Source organism: Sminthopsis crassicaudata, chromosome 5, assembly GCF_048593235.1.
Source record: "Sminthopsis crassicaudata isolate SCR6 chromosome 5, ASM4859323v1, whole genome shotgun sequence".
Lineage (NCBI taxonomy): Eukaryota > Metazoa > Chordata > Mammalia > Dasyuromorphia > Dasyuridae > Sminthopsis > Sminthopsis crassicaudata.
This window is the reverse complement of record NC_133621.1, coordinates 7190161-7212964: the sequence shown is the minus strand read 5'-3', so window position 1 is coordinate 7212964 and position 22804 is coordinate 7190161. Positions and strand designations below refer to the sequence as shown.

The window sequence follows — 22804 nt, the reverse complement described above, 5'->3', positions numbered from 1 at the left end:
ATTAGGGACAGGGATATTGTGCACAGATAGTTCTTCATGCTTGGAACTGGAGTAATGGGAAAAAGAGAATGTTCCTAACAGGAAGAGATCCACAGGAAGCCAGACTATGACCAAGTCTGGGCTGAAACTTTGCCTCAGGGAAGAAAATTAGATGCTGCTGATTGCACTTATACAACCTCAGGGAAGAAAGAAAAGGACAACAGTGACTGGAGGAAGGGTTGTTGTAGTGCGGGGAGCCATTGAAAGTAGTGACCAAGAGCAAGCTATTCAGATTGGGGTAGGGGGTGTCTCTATTTGCTGCTGCTGTCTCAAGGCTGAGATTATTAGGAGTCATGGAGGCCCACTGATGGGGAAAAGAACAGTGGGTTTGGAGCAGTTTCCCTCATGAAATATCTGTCTTCCTCTAAAGGAGGGATTCTCTTCCTGCCAATTGAGAGTACCTTTAAAGTCCTTTTTAAAGCTCTTAAGCAAAAATGTATGTTCAAGCTTATAAAAAATAGTATGAGCAAAGCCTAGGAGTGCTTACAGCCCAGTGGCTATGGGTGTTCAACAGCTTTCAGAGCCGTGGGTAATTGAAGACTCTTTCTCAGTTGTAGTTGCTAGTGTTTATCTTGTATGAAAATTCTTTGTTAAAGATCTGGGGATATCGGAAGGGATTAGCCTTTAAACTTCCTTTTCTCAGCTCTATAAGTCACGATCTTCACAGATTAAAAAAATGGATTGTCTCCTGTGTTCTGGACACCACATTTTAGAAAAGATGTTGACAATCTGGAAAAAAGCCAAAGGAGGGCAACCAGCCTGATGAAAGGCTCACTGACTAAGTGATGGATGGTTAAAAGGACCAGAAGCATCCCTCCTGGAAAAGAGAATTCTTGGGGGAGAGGGGCTCACTTTTGTCCTTAAATATCAGAAGGGACACTGCATGAAAGAGAGACGTGTTTTCCTTTTTGGTCCCAGAGGTAGAAATAGAAGCAATGTGGAGAACATACAAAGGATCGTCTCCAAGCTTGATGACAGCCAAAATTTCCTTACAATGAGATGTGTCCCCAAATGGAATGGGAATTGGGCTTCAATCAGCTTCTACCAGCTCCCAGAAATGATTATTAAATGAAATGTTCAGTGTGAAAGCTTAAATTTTTTTCAACATAAGAAAGCTTAAGAGGAGGCAGAAAAAGAAAGCAAACAAACAACAAAGAACCTGACCATAAAAGTTATAATAGTGACATGAAAGACCAAGTCATCAACTCAGACAAAGACGATAATGTTAAAATGGCTTCCCCCAAAAAAAGTTTCAAAGAAAAATGCTAATTGGAGCCAAACACAACAAGAATTCTTGGAATTGTTGAAGGAAGATAAATGTGATACAGGAAAAATTGGGGGGAAAAATGAAAGTGATGCATGAAAATTATGAAAAGATAATTAACATCTTGGTAGAAAAAAAGATAGAAAGAAAGAAAGACAGAGAGAAAGAGAGAGAGAGAATTGTACCTTAAATAATATAATTACCTATGTAAAAGAGAAGCAAAAATTCACTGAAGAGAAAAACTCAAAAGCAGAACTGACCAAATGGAAAAAGAGATACAAAAGCTCACTGAAGAAAAGAGTTCCTTAATATTAGAATTGGGCAAGTGAAAACGAATGACTCCATGAGATATCAAGAATCAATAAAACAAAGCCAAAGAATGGGAAAAAAAGAAAATGGGATATATGCCATCAGAAAAACAACTGACCAGGAAAATAGATCAAGGAGAAATAATTAAAGAATTATTGTACTACCTGAAAGAGAGAAAGAGATGAAAGAGCTAAGCAATTTTCATTGCTTTGATAGCTTAGTTTCAGAGAGTAAAATAGAAATTGAAAGAATCTATTGATCACTTCCTGAAAAGTATCCCCAAATGAAAACTTCCAGGAATATTTTGATCCAATTTCAGAGCTCCCAGATCAAGGAGAAAGATTACAATACTTTCATCAAATACTGTGGAACCACAGTCATGATCACACAAAATTAGTGGCTTTTACATTAAAAGAGATGATAGTTTAGAATATGATATCTTAGAAGGCAAAAAATCCAGAACTGCAACAAAAAATAACCTACTGAGAAAAAATGAGCATAATCCTTCGTGGAGGGGAGAATAGATATTTGATAAAACAGGACTTTCTTTTTCTTTTTTTTTAATTAAAGCCTTTTATTTTCAAAACACATGCACAGATAATTTTCAACATTCACTTTTTCAAAACTTTATGTTCCAAAAATTTTCCCTCCCTTTCCCCCATCTTCTCTAGATGGCAAGTAATCCAATATATGTTAAACATGTAAAAATCCCCTGTATATATTTCCACAATTCTCATGCTGCACAAGAAAAATTAGATCAAAAAGGGGAAAAATGAGAAAGAAAACAAAATGCAAGCAAACAACAATAAAAAAGTGAAAATATTATATTGTGATCCACACTCAGTCCCCACAGTCCTCTCTCTGGGTACAAATGCTTGTCTATATCACATGACCAATGGAACTAGTATGAATCACCTCACTGCTGAAAAGAGCCAAGTCCATCACAGTTGATCACCACATAATCTTCTTGTTGTTGTGTATAATGTTCTCCTGGTTCTACTCACTTCATTTAGTATCAGTTCATGTAAAACTCTCTGGGCTTCTCTGAAATCATCCTGCTGATCAAAACAGAACTTTCAAGAATTACTGATGAAAAGACTAAAGCTGAGTTGAATATTTATCATTCAAACAGATGACTCAAGAGAGGTATAAAAAGTTAAACATGAAAGTAATTATAAGGAACACAATACAGTGAAACTGTTAGCATATAACTCCTATGAATTTTATCATCATTAAGACAATTTAAAGGAATTTACATAAAGAGACGGCATAGGTATGATTTGACTATGCCAGAATGATCTCTAAAAACTTAAGGGGTAAGAAAGAGGGATGCACTAGGAGAAGAAGGAAGGGAGAAGAAGAATGTGAAGAATTTCAACATACTAAGTTTGCAAGGAAGAGCTTTTACAATAGAAGTGAAAATAGGAGGGATGTCAGACAGTGCTTGAACCTCAGATTCATGAGAATTAGTCAAAGAAGAAAGAATATACATATATACAGACACACACTCAGCTGTGTATAGAAATGTAACTCACAGGGGAGGGGGGCAAAGCCAAGATAGTGGAGAGGAGACACATCTTTTTCTGAGCTCTCCCCATGTCCCTCCAATTAACAATAAATCTAGCCTCTGAACTGGTTTTGGAGTGACAGAACCCACAAATATTTGGAGTGTAATAAATTTCCAGAAGAAGATAATTTGGAAGATCTCCAGAAAAAGGTGTGTTTCAATCAGGCACAGAGGGAGGTGGGCCAAGTGCAGGCAAGTCTACCACAGGCAGTGCACAGAGCCAGGGTGGTGTGGGCTCCAAAGTGCTACAGAATCTACCAGGAGGAATCTGCTGTAGTGTTGGCTACTCTGCCCTGGTTGTAAGCCAGTAGATCAGCAGATTAGCTATAAGATTTCCAATGCAAATACAAAAGGCAAACAGTGAGTCTTTAAACCCCAGAATATTACAGTACCTGGCCACACCCACACAGCACTGAAAGTTAGTCATCACTAACCCAATGCAGCCACTGTTGCCTGTAAAAAAAGCTTGAATAATCTCTCATGCACCCTAAAAGCAGACCTCAACCTTTTTTTTTTTTTTTTAAATAAGCAAAAAGAACTCTGACCATAGACAATTTTTATGGAAAAAGGGAAAAACAGATTTCAAACCCTGAGGACACTAAAAGCAGATCATCTCCAGATGAAGCCCCAGAGGGTGATATAAATTGGCTCCCATCCTACAATGCTCTCTTGGAAGAATTCAAAAAGGATCTTTAAAGAAAGTTAGAAGAAAAATGGAGAAAGGAAATGAGATCTTTGCAAGAGGGTTTGGAAAAGGAATCACAAAAATTATCTGAAGAAAACTCCTACAAAATAAATTTATTGAAATGGAAAAAGCATATAACTCATTACAAAATGGATTTGACAAAATAGCAAAAGAAAACAACTCCCTGAAAAAAAGAATCTGTGAAATGGAAAAAGAAAATAACTCCTTGAAAAGCAGATTTGTGAAATTGAAAAAATCCATAGAACAAAATAACTCATTTAAAAATTTAACTGACCAAATACAAAAGGAACTAAAAAACTAACTGAAGAAAATAATTCATTAAAAATTAGAATTGAACAAATGGAAATGAATGACTCAATGAGATATGAAAAATCAATCAAGCTAACACACAAACAAAAACAAGAAAAAATAGAAGAAAATGTAAAATACCTCACTGGAAAAACAACTGACCTGGAAAATGGATCTAGGAGAGACAATCTAAGGATTATTGGATTTCCTGAAACTATGATGAAAAAAAGAATGCAGACATCTTTCAGGAAATCATCAAGGAAAACTGCCCTGATGTCCTGGAATCAGAAGGTAAAAATAGCCATTGAAAGAATTCTCTCTTGAAAGAGACCCCAAAATGAAAACTCCAAGGAATATCACAGCTAAATTTCAGAAATATTGAACCAAGGAAAAAATATTGCAAGCAGCCAAAAAGAAATAATTCAAATAATGAGTAGCCACAATCAAGATCATCCAGGACTTAGTAGCTTCCACCTTAAAGGATTGAAGGGCCTGGAATGGGAGCAAAATCTATTATGCTTCAGGTGAAGTAATAAAAGCAGGGGTAATGATCCTGATCTCAGATCAAGAAAAGCGAAAATAGATATATTTAAAAGAAGTAAGGAAGAAAACTATATTTTGCTAAAGGATGCCATAGATAAGGAATCAAAATCAATACTAAACATATATGAACCAAATGGTATAGCATCTAAATTCGTAGAGGAGAAGTTAAGAGAGCTGCAAGAAGAAATAGATAGCAAAACTATACCGTGGGAAATCTCAATCTTGATCTATCAGAACTAGATTGTAAAGGGCTAGAATTGAGCAATGCACTTGGATAATGAAGCACGTGAGACTAATTGCCAATTGGACAGTTCCCTATTAACTTCTTTGAAGGTTGACCCTCCCCAGCTGTTCTGTGCTGACTTGATTGGTGGGACAAAGAGGGGGAAGTGACGTGTGTGGGAGGAGTAGGAGGAGGAAAAGGAATTGAGACTCAGATGCTGAGTCAGTCTCTTGTGGCGTTTGAGGGAGGAAGATGTGTGTGAGGTTGCTAGGCCTAACCTCATGACCTTGACTGTAAAAGATCAAGAATAAAGATGTTTAGTGATCCTGACTTTAGCTGATTTCTGGGAAGACAGAGTTCCAGCACTAGATAAATTGAGTCACAAAATAAATAAGAAAGATTAAGGAGGCAAATAGAATTTTAGAAAAGTTAGGTATGATAGATTTCTGAAGAAAATTGAATGGAGACAGAAAGGAGTATACTTTTTTCTCGACAGTTCATGGAACCTAAAAAAATTGACTATGTATTAGAGTATAAAAACCTCAAAATAAAATGCAAAAAGGAAGAAATAGTAAATGCATTTTTTTCAGATCATCATGCAAAAAAATACATGTAATAAAAGGCCAGGGGAAAATACATTAAAAATTAATTGGAAACTAAATAATCTAATCCTAAAGAATGAATGAGTGAACAACACATTATGAATACAATCAATAATTTCATCCAAGAAAATGAAAATAATGAGACAGCATACCAAAATTTGTGAGATGCAGCCAAAGTAATAATTAAGGGAAATTTTATGTCTTTAGATGCTTCTTTGCTTTACTTGCATAAACTAGAGAAAGAGAAGATCAATGAATTGTTCTTGCAACTGAAGACTAGAAAAAAAACAGGTTAACCCTCCCCCCAATTAAATATCAGATTTGAAATTCTAAAATTGAAAGGGGAGATTAATAAAATTTAAAGAAAACTATTGAATTAATAAATACAACTAAGAGTTGGTTTTATGAAAAAAAATCAACAAAATAGATAAATCTTTAGTTAATTTGATTTTAAAAAAGGAAAGGAGAAAATCAAATTGTTAGTCTCAAAAATAAAAAGGGAGATTTTTCCACCAATGAAGAGAACATTAGAGCAATAATTGGTAGTTATTTGGCCCAACTATATGTCAATAAATTTGATAATCTAAGTGAAATGGAGGAATATCTACAAAAAATATAAATTGCCAGGTTAACAGACTCTGAATATGGATGGAATGAGTTTACCCATAAAATGTAGACAAATAGCAGAATGGATTACAAACCAGAAAGAAACACACAGAGTTAAAATAAAGGATTTGAACAAAATCTAATATACTTCAGCTGAGTAAAGAAAAACTGAAGTAGCAGTCATGATCTCATACAAAGAAAAAACAAAAAACAAACCCAACTAAAAATGACAGAGAAACTATATTTTGCTAAAAGGTCCTATTGACAATGACAATATAAAATTTTTACAAGATATTTCTCTGACAAAGATCTCATTTCTCAAATATTTCTATACTGAGTATAGAACTAAGTCAAATTTGTAAAAAAAAAATGACATTCTCTAATTGATAAATGGTCATAGGATATAAACAGGCAGTTTTCAGAAGAAGAAATCAAAATTATCAATAGCAATGAAAATATCTCTAAAAAAATATTGACTAGAAAAATGCAAAACAAACCAATTCTAAGGAACCAACTCATTCCTGACAAATGCTCAAGGAGATGGGGGAAAATAGTTACACCAATGAATTGATGTTGTGAATTGATTCAACCATTCTGGAGAACAATTTGTAACTATGCCCAAAAGACTATAAAACTGTTAATACCCAGTTTTGATCCAGCATACCACTGCTAAATCTGTAGCTCAAAGAGGTTAATAAAAAAGGAAAGGAACCTATATATGTATCATTTCATGGTGACAAAGAATAGCCATTTTTTGTTTGTTTTTCTGAAACCACTTCCCTCATCATTTCTTATAGCACATGGCAGGACCTATATGAACTGATGCAAAAGTGAAGTGAGAAGCACCAGGAGATCATCAGGCATAGTAACAACAATATTGTAGTGGTGATCAACTATGAAAGATTTGTCTATTCTGATAATTACAAATGACTCGTGATGAAAAAAAATGTTGAAGAGAGAGAATTGATGCACTCTGATTGGAATATAATTTCTCACTTTATTTTTCTTTGTTTAAAAAATATGGCTATGATGGAAATATGTTTTGCATGATTTCACATGTATAATTGATATCATATTGATTGCCTTCTCAGTGCATGTGGGAGGAAGTGGGAGGAAGGGAGAGAATTTGGAACTTAAAAGCTTACAAATTGTGTTAAAAATAAATAAAGAATACTTTTTCATGCTATCAGAAACCCAGAGGATACATTTGGAACACCTGTTCATCTAGATGAGGGTATGCCAACAGGTAATAAAGGAAGCTGCCAGAGGATGAAAGACATTTTACTTGGTAGTAGAAAGGAGAACATATTTTGGTCCACAAAAAAAAATCTAAGTACCTCTCATTTTAATTTGTGAATTTCTTAAGGACAGGGATTGCCTTTTGCCTCTTTTTGTATCTCTACAGTGCTTGGCACATTTAGTGAATGTTTATTGATTGACTGACTTCCCCCTATTTTTGCATATTGGTCTCCATCTCGCCTAGCAGGTTACAAGGTACCCATTTGAACACTCCTGTAACATTACTTCCAGATCTGTGCTGATACGGAGAAATCCAGAACTTTGTCCCTAATGTTCAAGGTTCCCATATTAATTCTGAGGGATCAGGGAAGGAATGAGCAGTCAGACTTAGTCTGACTTTCTTGGTAGTTTTACTTCCTTATATCAAAACCAGAAGTGTTGGGAGAAAAGAGGGCTTTCTTAATGGGTCAGCTGTTGGGTAGGGGAAAGATTCTTATGTTTGGAATCATTCCTCATGCTGGGAGTATCCATGGACTGTATCTGTCTGATGTAATGCAGCTGTAGCTTGCAGATGTGGTGGACAGGAGATATTTTGACCACACCCTACTCAGCTCCTGCTGGCTGGTTTCTGTGGGTCTGGGATCTGTATTCTCTTCTGGGGTGGGGCAATGTGAGGAGCCAAGAGATGGGAAAACCATCTGGGGCAGCACAAAATGGAACCTGGTGTCTAACTCTAAGACAGAAGAAGTCGGTATCATGGAGGACCACAGCCTGCCCTGTACCCTTTGTTTCAGGGTAAGTTCCAGATTTTACACTATCACCCAGCTCCTTCTTCTGGAACTAGCTTTTGTTCCTGGAGTCCTATACGAAGAACTCAGGTAGTTAGATGGGCAGTGTTTGGAATGAAACCGGAGCACTGAAGATACATGGGTCTTTCCCATCCTTCCTCCCAAGAGCCTTCTTTCCCCAGCAAATGAACAGAATGAAGCTGCACATTTAACTAGTCTCCTCGCTGAGGTAGAATAACCAAAGAGTGTTTGGTTAGTCTGGAAAATGATTAACAATGTTTGTGTTACCTTCTTGCTCCTGGAAATATTGTTTACATTGGGATTTTAAAATCACTCTTTTGATGTGCTTTTAAAAAAATCCCTAAAATGATGTTTCCCAGTGAAATAAACAAAATGCTGGGTGGAGAGCCTTGATGATGCAAACTAGTTAATTTAAAAGACATTGCTGGATCTTAGCTAGACTCTTGACTTTAGTCAACACCATTCTTCAATATCCCTTTGGCAATGCACAGGAGCACCACCATTTGAGGCACTTTTTCATAGCTCTAACTTGGAAAATGTAATTTGTTGGTATCTAAAACAATGACTATCCAACCACAGGGCCTAGTGACCTTCATCAATCCCTGTTCCTTAGCCAGCCAGCACTATGATTTGCCTTGAGTTCATTGCTCTGGAATTGTCTTTCTTTCTTATGGAGAATTAGGCTGATCAGGGCTCCATTCCACTTTTTGCTTCCTATTCCTTATTTTTATTTATTTTGGAGATTGGTCTCTTGGGGCAATTAGATGGTACAATGGAGAGGGGACCAGGTCAAGCCTTTCAAGATTCAAGTTAAAATCTGGCCTGAGATGCTTACTAATGTGTGATACAGGGCAAATGACTAAATATCAGTTTCACTATCTGTAAAATGGGGATTATAATTGTATTTATTTGGCACATATACATATGTGTGTGTGTACATATATATGTGTGTGTGTGTGTGTGTATACACATACACACCCCTATATATGTATGTGTGTATTATCTTAAGTTGTTGTCATTAATATTATTATTTCTAGCTCATCAACACCAGAACTATTGAAGTCTTAAATCTTCTTAGGCAACCTGGTAGCCTTCAGTTCCCAGTTCCCAAAAAGTTCACTCTGTTGGAGTGAACTAAAGAACTAAAGGAGCTTTAGCTCCAATGAAGCTCAGAACTCCTGAACTCAAGGGATCCACTAATCTCAGTCTAACAAGTAGCAGGGCCTGTAGGTATATATTGCCCCTCCTAGTCTTGAGAAAAGAGGTTAATTACAGAAATGAGCCCGAATCACATACAAATATGAATTATGTATAGGACACAAGATTTCTTGCCGTACAATAAAGGGAAAGCTAAAAAGCAGAATGATTAGAACAGAATCCCATCATGTGTCACTTGTAGTACAGTCTGTTGGGAGGCTGATAGCCAAACCTCCTGGAGACATACGTAGTTCTCTGAAAGGCAGCTCATACACTCTTTCACCTTTCCCTTCCACTGACAAAACTCACTCTCACCCCATCCCATAGGCTCATGCCTCAAACTCACTCAGAAAGTCTCAGGTCACTTGTGGAAGGAGTCCTGAAAACTAAGACATCCGTGTTTCTATAGTGGTAATTCAGATGTATCATCACTGTGTCTCTGAAGAAGAGATTTACTTCTTTACCACAGAGCTGCTGATGACGTCAGCTTCTTCATTTCAGCTGCTGATCTCATCTCCTGAGCTGCTGAGCAGCCATCTGCTTCACAGAATTGCCCACACTAAGTGACTTCTTCCTCTGTACTCTTTTGTGTGTCTACTCTTTTCTGAGTTAAAAGTAGCCCAATTAGAATAACAAGAGCACCTCAAATCTGTTTTTTTTTTTTTAATTAACTTATTTTCTCCTTTAGTAGAAAATCTCCCTAATATGGATTTAGGTAATTCTTTTTGGCTTCTATCATATTCCTTACAGTGATGAATTCATAGACCTTTCCAATCCCCAGACTCCATCACAGAGACGCCTCTTGCTTTACTTGCGGTGTAAGACATGAAGTTTGTTACAGATGCCACAAAGATTCAAAGAAGGGATAGTAGCCATGTTAAGGGCAATTATACTACAATAGGAGCTCCCCAAAACCACAAATGACTTGATGCTGGATCAAAAGAGATGCTAAAGTGAATGTTTTAACAAGCTTTAGCATTTTAGTGCATTAAGAATGAAAAGATTACAAAACATTTTTTTCCCCCTCAAGTTCACTCCCTTCCAAGTACCCATTTCTAAGGAAGACAAGGCTCTTTGTGTCGCCTTTCATCCTTTAAAAACAAGGAAACAAAGGGTGGCATCCAGACTCTGTAAATTTCAGTGGTGGTGGGATTGGCAAATTTGCATATGTTTTTCTTTAATAAGTGCAAATCACCTATTCTTTAGAGGAATGAGTAAAAATGTAGCCTGGTGATTGTGCAACTAAGTTTGTCATTGTCAGATGCTTTGGGCAAAAACAAATGGATATTTTTCCATTCTCCCCAACCCCATTCTCACTGATCTGTTGAATGGAATCTGGACATAAGAACAATATAGCCTGATGAGAAGCCAGTGGGGAGGGGACTTTCATCTCAAAGGGAAAATCCAACATGTTCTCCACAATGGCAGTGATAATGGCGCTTTAAGACAATATAAAGAAAAAAGAGGAATTGAAAAGTTAAAGGAACATTAAACAGATATGAAATGTAAAACTTTATGAAAGTCTCACAAAAATATACTTGTACATATTATTCAGATTCATTACCACTGTACCAACAATTTTCAAAACAAAACAAAATAAAAACTGAGCTTACTAAGAATAGTTTCTGAATCCCAAAGCAAATGCTTTCTTCTCTCTAGCAATCCAGTGACTTCTTGGTACAGTAGAAATGTTGGTAGAAATGGGGCTTCTCTCTTTGACATGTTGTGGATCTTATGGATCTATAAATGTCCCAGCATGGCAGAAAGAGCTGTGTATCTAAAATCAGGAAACTGGGCCCAAAGCTCAGCTCTGATACCCGAGACCTTTGTGAAATCTGTCAAATTACTTGAACTGGCTGGACCGTAGTTCCTTATCTGTAATATATAGAGATTGGACTCAGTGACTTGAAAGGGTCCTCTAATTCTAAAAATCTATGCTCCAGTGTCTTTTCATTATACAAAATAGTTAACTGCTTATGGGCTAGTAAACTAAGTACTCAACAAGCAGATTTTAATCCTATCTTTGGCCTCCCTCCATCCCTCTAGTGAAGTTTGTTTTAGGTACCCTTTCATATCTTCTTTATTCTTCTTCTCCTTCTTCTCTCCTCCATTAACTTTCTTTTTCAAATTCCAGAAAGATTTGCATTAAGTTGCTGTCACTTAATAGCATTCAATGTGATACATGAATCTTCACAAATATGTTAATTGCTAATCGCCTAAAATGTTATTCCACCCAGAGACTGTCTATATTATAGTAAAGAGCTCTTGAAGAATGAAATGCCTTAAAGGCCAAAAGTTGCATAACTAATAATGAAATGGTAGGCCCCCTGATAGATAATGAAATGGTAGGCCCCCTGATAGATAATGAAATGGTAGGCCCCCTGATAGATAATGAAATGGTAGGCCCCCTGATAGATAATGAAATGGTAGGCCCCCTGATAGATAATGAAATGGTAGGCCCCCTGTTAGATAATAAAATGGTAGGCCCTCTGATAGATTAGTGGGAGAGTTGTTTTGGGGAAGAACATCATCCTCATATCCCTCAAATCATTCTAAACTATTCCAATCAACATTTTAAAGCCAACTCTCTGGATCCCATTATTAATTATTGCCCATGAAAAGGGAGGAGTTCATTGCCTGATATAGTGGAAGAACACTGGACTTGTTGATCAGTTGATCAAGCATTTACTGAAACCTATTGTTTACTAGATGCTGTTCAATACTGGGAATACATTGGTTCCTGCTTTCTAGGAACATATTTCCTGGTGTGTGTATAAGGGGTATGTAAATGTGAGCAGTATCTATACAGATAAAGCAATGTAAGAAAAATTGAGGAAGATGATCAGGAAAGGGGTTCTGTAAAAGGCAACGATTTTTGCAAGAGGCAAGGAATTCTAAAGTAGAGAAGGTAAGAAGGCAGAATGTTCTAGGCATGGGGGGATAGGGTATATGAAGAAGGGAAAATATGAAGAAGGGAATATAAAGTAGACCATGAAAAGGAAGAAAATGTAAAAGCAGAAAGAGCAGGTTAGGGCTGGACCACAGAGGGCCTTAAACTGTCTTTTAGGACAATTATTTTAGCAGTTCTATGGAGTATGTCTTGGAGAGAAGAGAAACTAGAATTTCTGGCTAAGAAATTGGAGTTTACACAGTTTGGGAGGAAAGTGCTAAGACCCAAAATATTTAAATGAGATGAAGGGGACAAATGTTGAGGAGGCAAAGTATAAAAGGACCTGGCAACTTATTTAATGGGTGTGGAGAGAGAAAGAGAGAGAGAGAAAGTGTGAGAGAGAGAGAGAGAGAGAGAGAGAGAGAGAGAGAGAGAGAGAGAGACAGAGAGAGACAGAGAGAGAGAGAGAGAGAGAGAGAGAGAGAGAGACAGAAACAGAGACAGAGACAGACAGAAACAGAGACAGAGACAGACAGAGACAGACAGAGACAGACAGAGACAGAGACAGAGACAGAAAGAGAAAGAGACAGAGAGAGACAGAGAAAGAGAGAGACAGAGACAGAGAGAGACAGAGACAGACAGAGAGAAAGAGAGAGAGAGGAGAGAGAGAGAGAGAGAGAGAGAGAGAGAGAGAGAGAGAGAGAGAGAGAGAGAGAGAGAGAGAGAGAGAGAGAGAGGAGAGAAAGAGAGAGATGAGAGAAAGAGAAAGAGTCAGGACTGATTCTAAAACTAAGGGTCTAAAAATATGGTGTCTTTGTTACATGAACTGATACTAAGTGAAGTGAATAGAATGGAGAGAACGCTGGACATCCAATGAGATTATATGATGATCAATTCTGATGGACAGTGAGGTGATTGGAGAGAGCCATTTGTACCTAGAGAGAGGACTGTGGGAACTGAGTCTAGGTCACAACAGAGTATTTTCACTTTGTTGTTATTCTTTTTGTTGTTTGCTTGCATTTTGTTTTCTTTGTCATTATTTTCCTTTTTGATCTGGCTTTTCTTCTGCAGCATGGTAGTTGTAGAAATACATATAGAAGAATTGCATATATTTAGCCTATATTGGATTACTTGCTGTCTAGAGGAGGAGGTGGGGGGAATGAGGGAAATTTGCAATACAAGGTTTTGTAGGGATGAATGTTGAAAACTGTACAAATATTTCAAAAATAAAAAACAAACAAACAAACAAAAAAAGAATCTTGAGAAGGAAAAAAAAAAGACACAAAAGACCATTCTGTGCTGGACTGCTATGATCAAGATGTCACAAGAGAAGAGAGGATATCTCCTTCAAACTCCATAGTTTACACATGAGAAAACTGAGGGCCAAGGAAATTCTGTGATTTGTCTAAGATCACAAAAGCCTGGATTTCTTTGAGACCCTCTGTTTTGTTCCCTCATTTCCAATTGACTTCTGAATCTGGCAGTGACCTGGGCATGTGCCTCCATGTTCTCTCAGCAGATCATAGAGATGCTCCATCTGAAATATTTGGGGAACTGTTCTGTTCATCTCACTGAAGATCTCTCTGTTCAGTTTCCACCATTGTAATTTAAGAAAATTGGTGGAAACGCCCACCTGACTATACAACTCTTGCGTGGCTACTGCTTGGGCATCTGCTACCATACGTTTGTGGTTCATCAGTAGATATCCAGTTGTTTTAATTGTTTTAACAATTCAAGCTGCCTGTACTCTAGCACCTGAAGTAAACAATATTCTTTACTGGGAGAACCAGGACCATGATCATTTAAAGGAATTTGACATCACTTTTCAGTCTTTGAGTTTAGAAACTAATTAGAAGGAAAATTCCATTCAACAGCTGCTTAAGGGGATGTGCTACTTTTTTTCCAGCTGTCTCCCAAGGCCTCCATCTGTAGTGTATGATATGTAGAGCCTTCCCACCACCCACTGAAGTAGCCTTAGAGGTTCATTTGAGGACACTTTTCCTGCTTTCTTTGTCCCAGGCACATCTGGGGAAGTTATCACAACTACAGAGTGATAATTTCTAGTTCTAGCTCTGACTTCCAGGGAGCCCTAAGCCTGTGAGGCTGCCACAAAGCTGGTTGGAATCCTTCATATATCTATATCTCTATTTCTATTTCTATATCTATATCTATATCTATTTCTATAGCCATCTATTGCTATCTCTCTCTATATATAATATGTATATATATATATATATACACACACATACATATATATATGTATATATATATATGTACATATAAATAGAGATAGAGATAGAGAGATAGATAGATATAATCTTCATATAGTTCCAGATTAATGGGGTGGGTGGATATTATATCAGTCTCTTCCTTAACTTTAAAATCATTGCCTTTTTAAAAACCACATCCTTGGATTGAAAGGGCCTGTTTATATTATTTTATTAAATTGTCTGAGAAGATGGAGCCTTAAAAGAAGGACATTTTGACATCACTGTCTCCATATTAAGCATTTATAGATCGCATAGTATATCAAGAGTTGCAGACATTGGCACCCAAGAGTGGAGGAGATGAAAACCAATATGACAGTGAAATATCCCTGGCACCCAGAGGGTGGAAATGAGTCAACAGCTCTGCCTTCATCATCACCCTTTCCCAAAATTAATTTGTGAGCAGAAAAGACCCATTTTTGGGGGTAATTATAAACAGTATTAAAAAAAACACAATACAAAATATCCTTCAGACATGCTGTTAATGTGTCATAAGCAAGGAGATCTCCAAGACATCTAACCCTGATTCATTAGAACATGCTTCGGCAACGGCATCTGCGCTCCACAGGCCCCATGGCCTGCGGCTGCGGTTTCTCCATTACCATGGCGGTTTTTTCATTGTCAGGAACCCCAACAGCCAATGATCTATTCTAAGCTAGAAGGCAACTGACTGGCTTCTTGGAGCAGGAGCTGATGACTTGTTCTCTTCTGGTACCATGTTTGTAATCCATTTTTCAATGCCCATGGGATCACTGCCATGCCAGTAGACAACATGGAACAGTGCAAAGAGTGCAGATCTGCAAATGCGCGAGTCTGGGCTTGGATTCTAGCTCTAAGACACTCCTTCCCTTGGGTCTCAGCTTCTTCTCTATTTGGGCTCTGTGCCTCCTGGCCTCCCTGGCTTCCTTCAGGCTCCAAATGGAATCTCCCTATTTCCCAGGAAGCCTTTTTCAAGTCCTCTTCATTTGATGCTCTGATGATTAGTTCCCATTTGTCCCTGTTTGTCCACTGTTGTTTGCCTGCAGTCTTCCTCAGCTCTGAGACTGTGCTCCTTGTGGGCAGGGATTGATTTTTGCTTTCACAGTCTCCCCAGTGCTTAGCACAGTGCGTGGCCTATAAGACACTTAGGCAATGTTTGTGAGTTCACTGATTGGTGTTTGCTGTCTTTATGGCCTGGTACACCACTTAATCTTTCACTTTTTCTGCTCATCAAGATGGGAAAACACACATGTTGCTTTGCACATGGTCGTTGCGAGAAAAATGCTTTGAGCCCTGAACAGTATCATCCAAGGGGTTTGCTGCTGCTTCTCCTCTTTGTCTCCCCTCTTTTCTTCTCTCCTTATTCCTTCTTCCCCTTCTTTTTTTCTCCTTCTCCCCTTCTTCTTCCTCCTTCTCCTCCTCCTTAACCTCTTCCTTTTCCTCCTTTTTTCTCCTCTCCTTATTTCTCTTCCCCCCTATTTTTCCTCCTCCTCTCTCCTTTCCCTTCTTCCTTCTTCCTTTCCTTTTCCTCTTTTTCTGTTCTTCTCATCCTCCCCTCCTCCTTCTCCTCTTCTTCTTTCTCTCCCTCCTATTTCTCCTTCTCCCCTTCTCCTTCTCCTCTTTTTTCCTTCTCCCCTCCTATACTTCTTTTTCTTCTTCTCTTCTTCTTCCTTCTCCCCATCCTATTCCTTCTCCTCTCCCTCCTCCTTCTTCTCCTCTGACTTCTACTCCTCCTTTTCCTTCTTCTCTTCTTCCCCCTCTTCTTCTTCCTCCATAATCCCCCCTTTTCTCCCCTCTTCTATTGTCATCTGCTTTTTCAATCTTCAGGATGAATGAGACAGGAAGGGAAAGAAAATAACTAATCAATAAACATTTATTAAATATCTCCCACATGCTAAACATTGTGCTCGCACTGAAGACACAAAGAAAGGCAAAAGGCAGTCCCTCCTTGAAAGAGCTCATTGTTTAATGGCAGAGATAACACAGCAAAAAGCTAATGGGGAGAATGAGGGGAGAGGACCAGATGTAAGGGAAATGATTAAGCCCAGAAGAAACAGACAAGTGGCTCCCTCCTAGTGTGGATAATTTGAGGGGAGCTCTTTACTGCCCATTGACCATTTGTTACTGTCTCCAAGGCAGTGTTTCTCATCTGAACTTGGAGTATAAGCTCCCCACAAAAATCATGCTGCACAAGCAAAATCAGATCAAAAAAGGAAAACAAAATGAGAAAGAAACAAAACAAGCAAACAACAACAAAAAGAGTGAGAATGCTGTAGTGTGTTCCACACTCTGTTCCTAGTGTTCTTTCTGTGGGTATAGCTAATTCTCTTCATCCCTGAACAATTGGAACTGGTTTGAGTCATCTCATTGTTGAAGAGAACCACGTCTGTCAGAATTGATCATCGTATAATCTTTTTTGTTGCCATATACAATGATCTTCTGGTTCTGCTCATTTCACTTAGCATCACTTCATGTAGGTCTCTCTATCCTGCTGATTGTTTCTTATAGATCAATAATTGAATTTCCCTTTCTTAGCACTCTCTTTTCCAAAGTCAACAGGGAGATCCACACACCTCTAGAGAAATGGTTCTTTGAGTACAGTTCCACTGAAACCCCTTCAAAGGATCCTTGGGAGCAAAAAATGTTATGAAAATTCCCTTTCTCATTCCATCTGCATATCTTTGTGCATCCAGATTTTCTTTGACCCAAATAACATGTTGCAGTCAATTGAAGGCAGAAGCCGATAGGAGAAGCCAAGCGCCTTTTGCTAGCCAAGGCATTGAAATAATGTACAAAAGGATGGCAAACCAGACCACACTTCTCACTGAAGTTTTTGTCTTGGAAACTACAGCTCTTTTCACACAAATGTGTTATTTATACCAACATGCAATGGCTTTATTATCATTATTTCCAAATGAATTATTAATATTTAAACATTTATCAGTTTCAATTTCTGTGGTTGAGTCATTTTTCAGTTGTGTCTGATTTTCCATGACCTCATTTGAGAATTTCTTGGCAAAAAAACTGGATTACTTGCTATTTTCTTCTCCTGCTCATTTTATAGATGAGGAAACTGAGGCAAACAGGATTAAGTGACCTGTCCAGGGTCATATAGCTAGTAAGTATCTGAGGCTTGATTTGAAAATTGAAGTCAGATGAGTCTGATTCTAGACCTGGAGCTCTCTGCATTGTGCAGCCCCTAGCCACCCTTAGCACATTTTTAATGTGCTAAATAAAGATAATTATAATATAAACAGCAATCTTTGGGGTCCTTAATCATTGTTAAAGACATAAAGGGGTCCTGAAATGCCAGAGTTTGATGCTGGAAATAGTTGCTGCATCTTAGTTTGGCTTCACTATCCTTGGCTTCCATCTCAATTTCTCTCCACCCCTGGTACTCACAAAGCCCTGGAAACCTGTCTTTTCTTCTAAGAATGAAAAGATCTGACTAAACATTGGAGCCGGTCCTTTTTGCTTTCCCCATCTCACCTCCTTGAAACACTTCTTTCTTCCTTTTCAAAGCTCCTGTTGCCCGATGCCATCCCTGCAGTAGTCCACCATCTGGGATGTTTCTCCTCTGATCATTAGTCCTGTCATCTCACCATTTCTGGTCCCTGAAGTGAGGCTGGAGATGGGGCCTCTGCCACAGCTCCAATGCCCATTCTCCAATGATTATTCTAAAAATCTACAAAGAGTGAAAAACAAACACGACCGCTTCTCCTAAATGGGGATGTGGTCCAGCCTTCTGCAAGGAGATGTTCTCAGTCATCCTTAATCATAGTACCTGCCCCTGAAGCTATTCCCAGATTATACTGTTTATGCCTTTAATCAGTTAATAATTCAGCAAACATTTCCCAATATGTAGTAGGCAGTGTGTTAAGTTCTGGGGATGCAATGAAAAGCAAAAATAGTTTCTGCCCTTAAGGGGGTCACAATGTAATCATATTTGAATGTAGTTGTTTGTACATTGTCTCCTCCATTAAATTGTGATTTTCTTGAAAACAGGGATTATTTTTGCGTTTCTTTGCATCTACAGAATTTAGCATAGTACCTAGCATGCAGTAGGTATTTAATAATTACTTGTAGACTGTGTGATCAAGCACAAGATATGGGCTTGACTCAGTGCTGAGGACACTGGGTGTTTTGAATCAATAGCAGGAAAAGTCAATGTCTCAGGAGATATTTTGGGAGTCACTTCTCCCAGAGTTCTTAGCTTCAAACTGCAGATGGTTGTTCCGGCTATTTCAGTCTGCTTCTTATTAAAATTTGGAGATGGAACCAGTTGGCCTCTGCCCCACCCTAGCCTCTGGATATGGAGTCCAGAGCATACAACAGATTAAAGCACATGCCCTAGAGAGCCTGAGGCTCCACTTGGGTTGCCTCTTGCATGTTTGGTTTTCTTTTGATCTTAGGAAAATAAGTATAAATCCTAGACTATCCAGGTCCACAGGCAAGCTTGGGAATGACCTTGTAAGTTCAAGAGGTGTACAAGTCCTGGGTCCTTCTGATAGGAATGGGCCATCAATTACTCAACTTTCTTAGAGAAAATACCACCACCAAAAGGATGGGCCCAAGCCAGCATGTGACTCACCAGAAGACATGGCCACCAAGGGAAAGGTGAATCATATTCTAGATCCCTTGTCCTGTCAAGCCCCATCATTGAAAAGAAGAACAAAGATCCATTTTTAGCACTCTGGACTTTTTCTCCTTGACAACCACCTTCTCACCTTGAAGATCCCTTGACCATGAGGGTCTGCTCCCTGCTTGATGACTGTCTATCCAGACCAGTATTTCAGGAGGGACTTTGGCTGTGTTCCACTTTACTTTTGGCTTGAAGCAAGTCAAAGGAAGTAATCTGAGAATGTTTTCCAACCATGGATGCATTCCACATATTTTTGGTCAACTTGCAGGAGACATGAGCACATTTTGAGACTATATAATGTACCTCCCTTCATAGAACAGATCATTTTGGACAGAGAAGATCACCACACATGGGGACTTAGCGTAATTACATTAAAGTCTTACTTCCAACTTGTTAGGATGGCAAGACCTTCTTTGGCCTGACTCTGGGCAGTTGCCCCTTTTTCTACTTGTATACTTCTTGATGAGCACTAATTCAGGAATACACCTTGGGGCTGAATAGAAAGCCCCAAAATGCTAGAAACCCAAAAGCCCTTTTCTGTCCCTTCTTTCATTCTGCACTTATTGAGCAGATCATCTTGCTAAGGCCCCTGTGAGGGAATACAGTGGGATCTGAGAGTGTGTACCATTCTCCATCAATAACACATCCAGTTTCTAAGGTTACTGTGGAGACTCATTGGATGGATGGATCCAAGGATCTGATGAAGAATCTCAAGAAATATACCTGAGTTTCAGTGAGTCAATCAGCAACCAATGATAAGTCTTTTTATGGGCAAGATGCAGTTCTAAGTACCAGGTAGAAAATGAGAAGCAAAAACACCGTCCCTGTCCTTGGAAATTCACGGAGGGAGACAAGATGCTGACGGCTATATCCATGTAAAATATCGATAAAATGGACCCACATTGGACCTGTGAAAGACTGAAAGGTCAAATAGAGGGGGTGCTATCTGATCTTGGAGGTGATAGGGAGCAAGTGGAATTCATTGAATGAAACTGGGACCAAAGAGTGGGTAGCAAGGTAGACAAGTGAGTGGAGGACTGACTGCAGTGAAGAGATACTTGAGCAGCTCTTCTAAACCAAGTTTTGAATAAAGTGGTTATCCTGACTGAGGAGGGGGAGGGTTTTTATGAGAATTATTCCTAAGGTAGAATTGGCCAGGAAGGGAACAATTTGGCCACAGGTTAGATACAGGAGTGAAAGAGAGAGGAAGAGAGGAAGGAGAGGAAGGAGAGGAAAGAGAGCAAGGAAAGGAAGGTGTGCCTAGGGAGTACACATTTCTGAGTTCTGCTACAGCCCTTGGAGCAATCCAGAGATCTGAATCCCATTGAGGCATTTCAGAAAAAAAAAGATTTAATGAGATTCAGAACAAGGTAGGGGGTTCCCCATTACTTCAGGCATTTGAACAAAGGTTGGATGAACACTGGTCAGCTGTGTTATATGGAATTCTTCAATACCAGTTGGCCTAGGGGCCTGCTGCTACGTTGCTTCCATCTCTGAGATTCTTCCTGTCTGTGACTTATTAAACATTCTCCCCTGATGTACAGCAAGATAAACATCTGGACTCTTCCCTCAGTCACTAAATTCACAGGAAACTCAATTATGCAGATGGCCTTTGAGACTCCATCTTTGTTTTACTTCCCAATTAGATATTAACATCATTTGTGCTTTTGCAATGACTGTAGCACTTTGTGAAAACATTTGTTTGAAGTTTCCATTCAGGGAGAACAGAAGACTTTTGTCCTACTCTGAACTCTTCCCTTGAACCCCACTTTAATGACATCTCTAATTTGTACAAAACTCCCATTTCAATGACAAATTTTCCACTTCAAATTTATAGTAGCATTTGAAATCCAATTTCAGATATTACCTCATTGGAAAGCTTTTTATTATCTTAAAAATAAGCAGAATAACAACTTGTCTTTTTTAAACAAAAGGATCTAAACCATATGTATGTCACACAGAATTACAGTATTCTCAAAAGTGACCTGAATTTCATTGGCAGCGTTCACTTCGTGTAGGTGTACTTATGGATTTCTTCAGAAGAGACAGTGTTGGAGAGAACACAGACATGTTCAAAGCCAAAAAAGTGGGTTCATGTTTCACCTGTGACACAGACTAGTTCTGGGACCCTAAGCATACCTTTTGGGGCCCCAGGCAACTTGAAGAGAGTCGAAATTGCAAAGAAACTGACTTTCTTTGAACGGTTCCAGTGAGATTTCAGTCTTTGTCCTTCTTTTTGTGTGTAAGAAACTCCTCCCTCCATAGAGCACTGAAGTGGCTCAAAGTGTCTTATATCTAAGCAAGAGTTTTGAAGCAAACAAGGGTGAAAATATGATGGCCTGTTACCCCAAATTTAGCACAAATAGATGTTGAAGCAGAAGAAGAGAGGAGGTGAATTCCCTCTAAGACAGGTTCTCAAGAGGACTCTTTCATTTTTTAACATTCAGGTGAAACCTATAAGAAAGGGCATGATCATTTAAGCAAGTGTAACCGAGAAAGAAAAAAGAAAAAGACACGAAATGAAGCTTGACACAACCAGAATTCTGTGAGGGTGTCAGTATGTAGATACACGAGGGATATCCCATAAATTTTCAAAGAGACTTGAAGTCCAACAGCAACAAAAACATTTACAAAACATTAAATCTCTACAGGATCAGTGGGACTAGGTGGTTATGAATTAGGAAGGGACTTAGGAGCTGGAAATAAACAAACAAACAAACAAACAAATATATATATATATATATATATATATATATATATATATATATATATATATATATATATATATATATATATATATATATATATATATACTTTGGAGCACTTCTCATGAATATCAGTTCTTCTGGAAGGGAACTGCTGCTAATTATATGCAACATTTTCTTAAACATTGACGGCATATGGTATGGCCCGAACCATTAAGAGACTGAACATTCTTGTCCAAATCTGTCAGCTATTGCTTGGCTCTGAGGATCTCTTTGACTGTCATGAGGAGGGAAAAGGAGAGGTCATGTGATCCTCGCTTTAGAGCTGGGAGGAACCCTAGATTACCAGATTCAACTTTTTCATTTCAGAAATGAAAAAAAGTGAGGGGCCAGAAGAGGCTGCCCTGAGACAGAGCAGGCAGCTCCAGCAAGTCTGGTTCCTCAGGGGTCTTCCTGGTGTACCAGTTTGAGCTCCTCGTGTTTGTTTGTTTTCCTGGGGAGACATGTGCAGTGGGCAGTACTGTAAACTGTTGAAGCCTTAATCCTACACCAAAGAGAGGACACATGGAGATAAATAGGATGGTGATAAGTGCAGAAAGGATGCTCATAGACTCTGGGAAATCACAGTGGACTCCATAGCTTCAATAATTGGATAATAGACACTTAACCCATGAGGGAGTCCTTTGTCAACAATTTGTCCCTCTGTCATCACCATTCCATCCCATCTTTGACTTCTCTACTGCCTATTTGAAGAACCCTCATTTACTCCTTCCATCCACACTCACTATTGTCCTAGATCTTTCTAACTCTTAAAGCTAAACTTCTTGCCAAGATCTACAAGAGGCTTCTTTATTTTCTCTTCTCCAACTCTCAGCCCCTTATAATCCCATTTCTACCCTTATCATTCCATTTAACTGGCTCTCTCCAAA

The 22804-nt window shown here is 38.6% G+C and overlaps 1 protein-coding gene across 1 annotated transcript in view; it reads left to right on the top strand.

Annotated features, from left to right (window-relative positions):
* The first annotated feature begins 8056 nt into the window (after positions 1–8056).
* CRPPA (CDP-L-ribitol pyrophosphorylase A) overlaps positions 8057–22804 on the top strand; it is a 261917-nt gene continuing 247169 nt past the window's right edge. Inside the window, exon 1 of the mRNA XM_074266599.1 lies at positions 8057–8181. Coding sequence (XP_074122700.1) covers positions 8072–8181 — 110 coding nt within the window. The 5' untranslated portion in view covers positions 8057–8071. The remainder of the gene's footprint in view (positions 8182–22804) is intronic.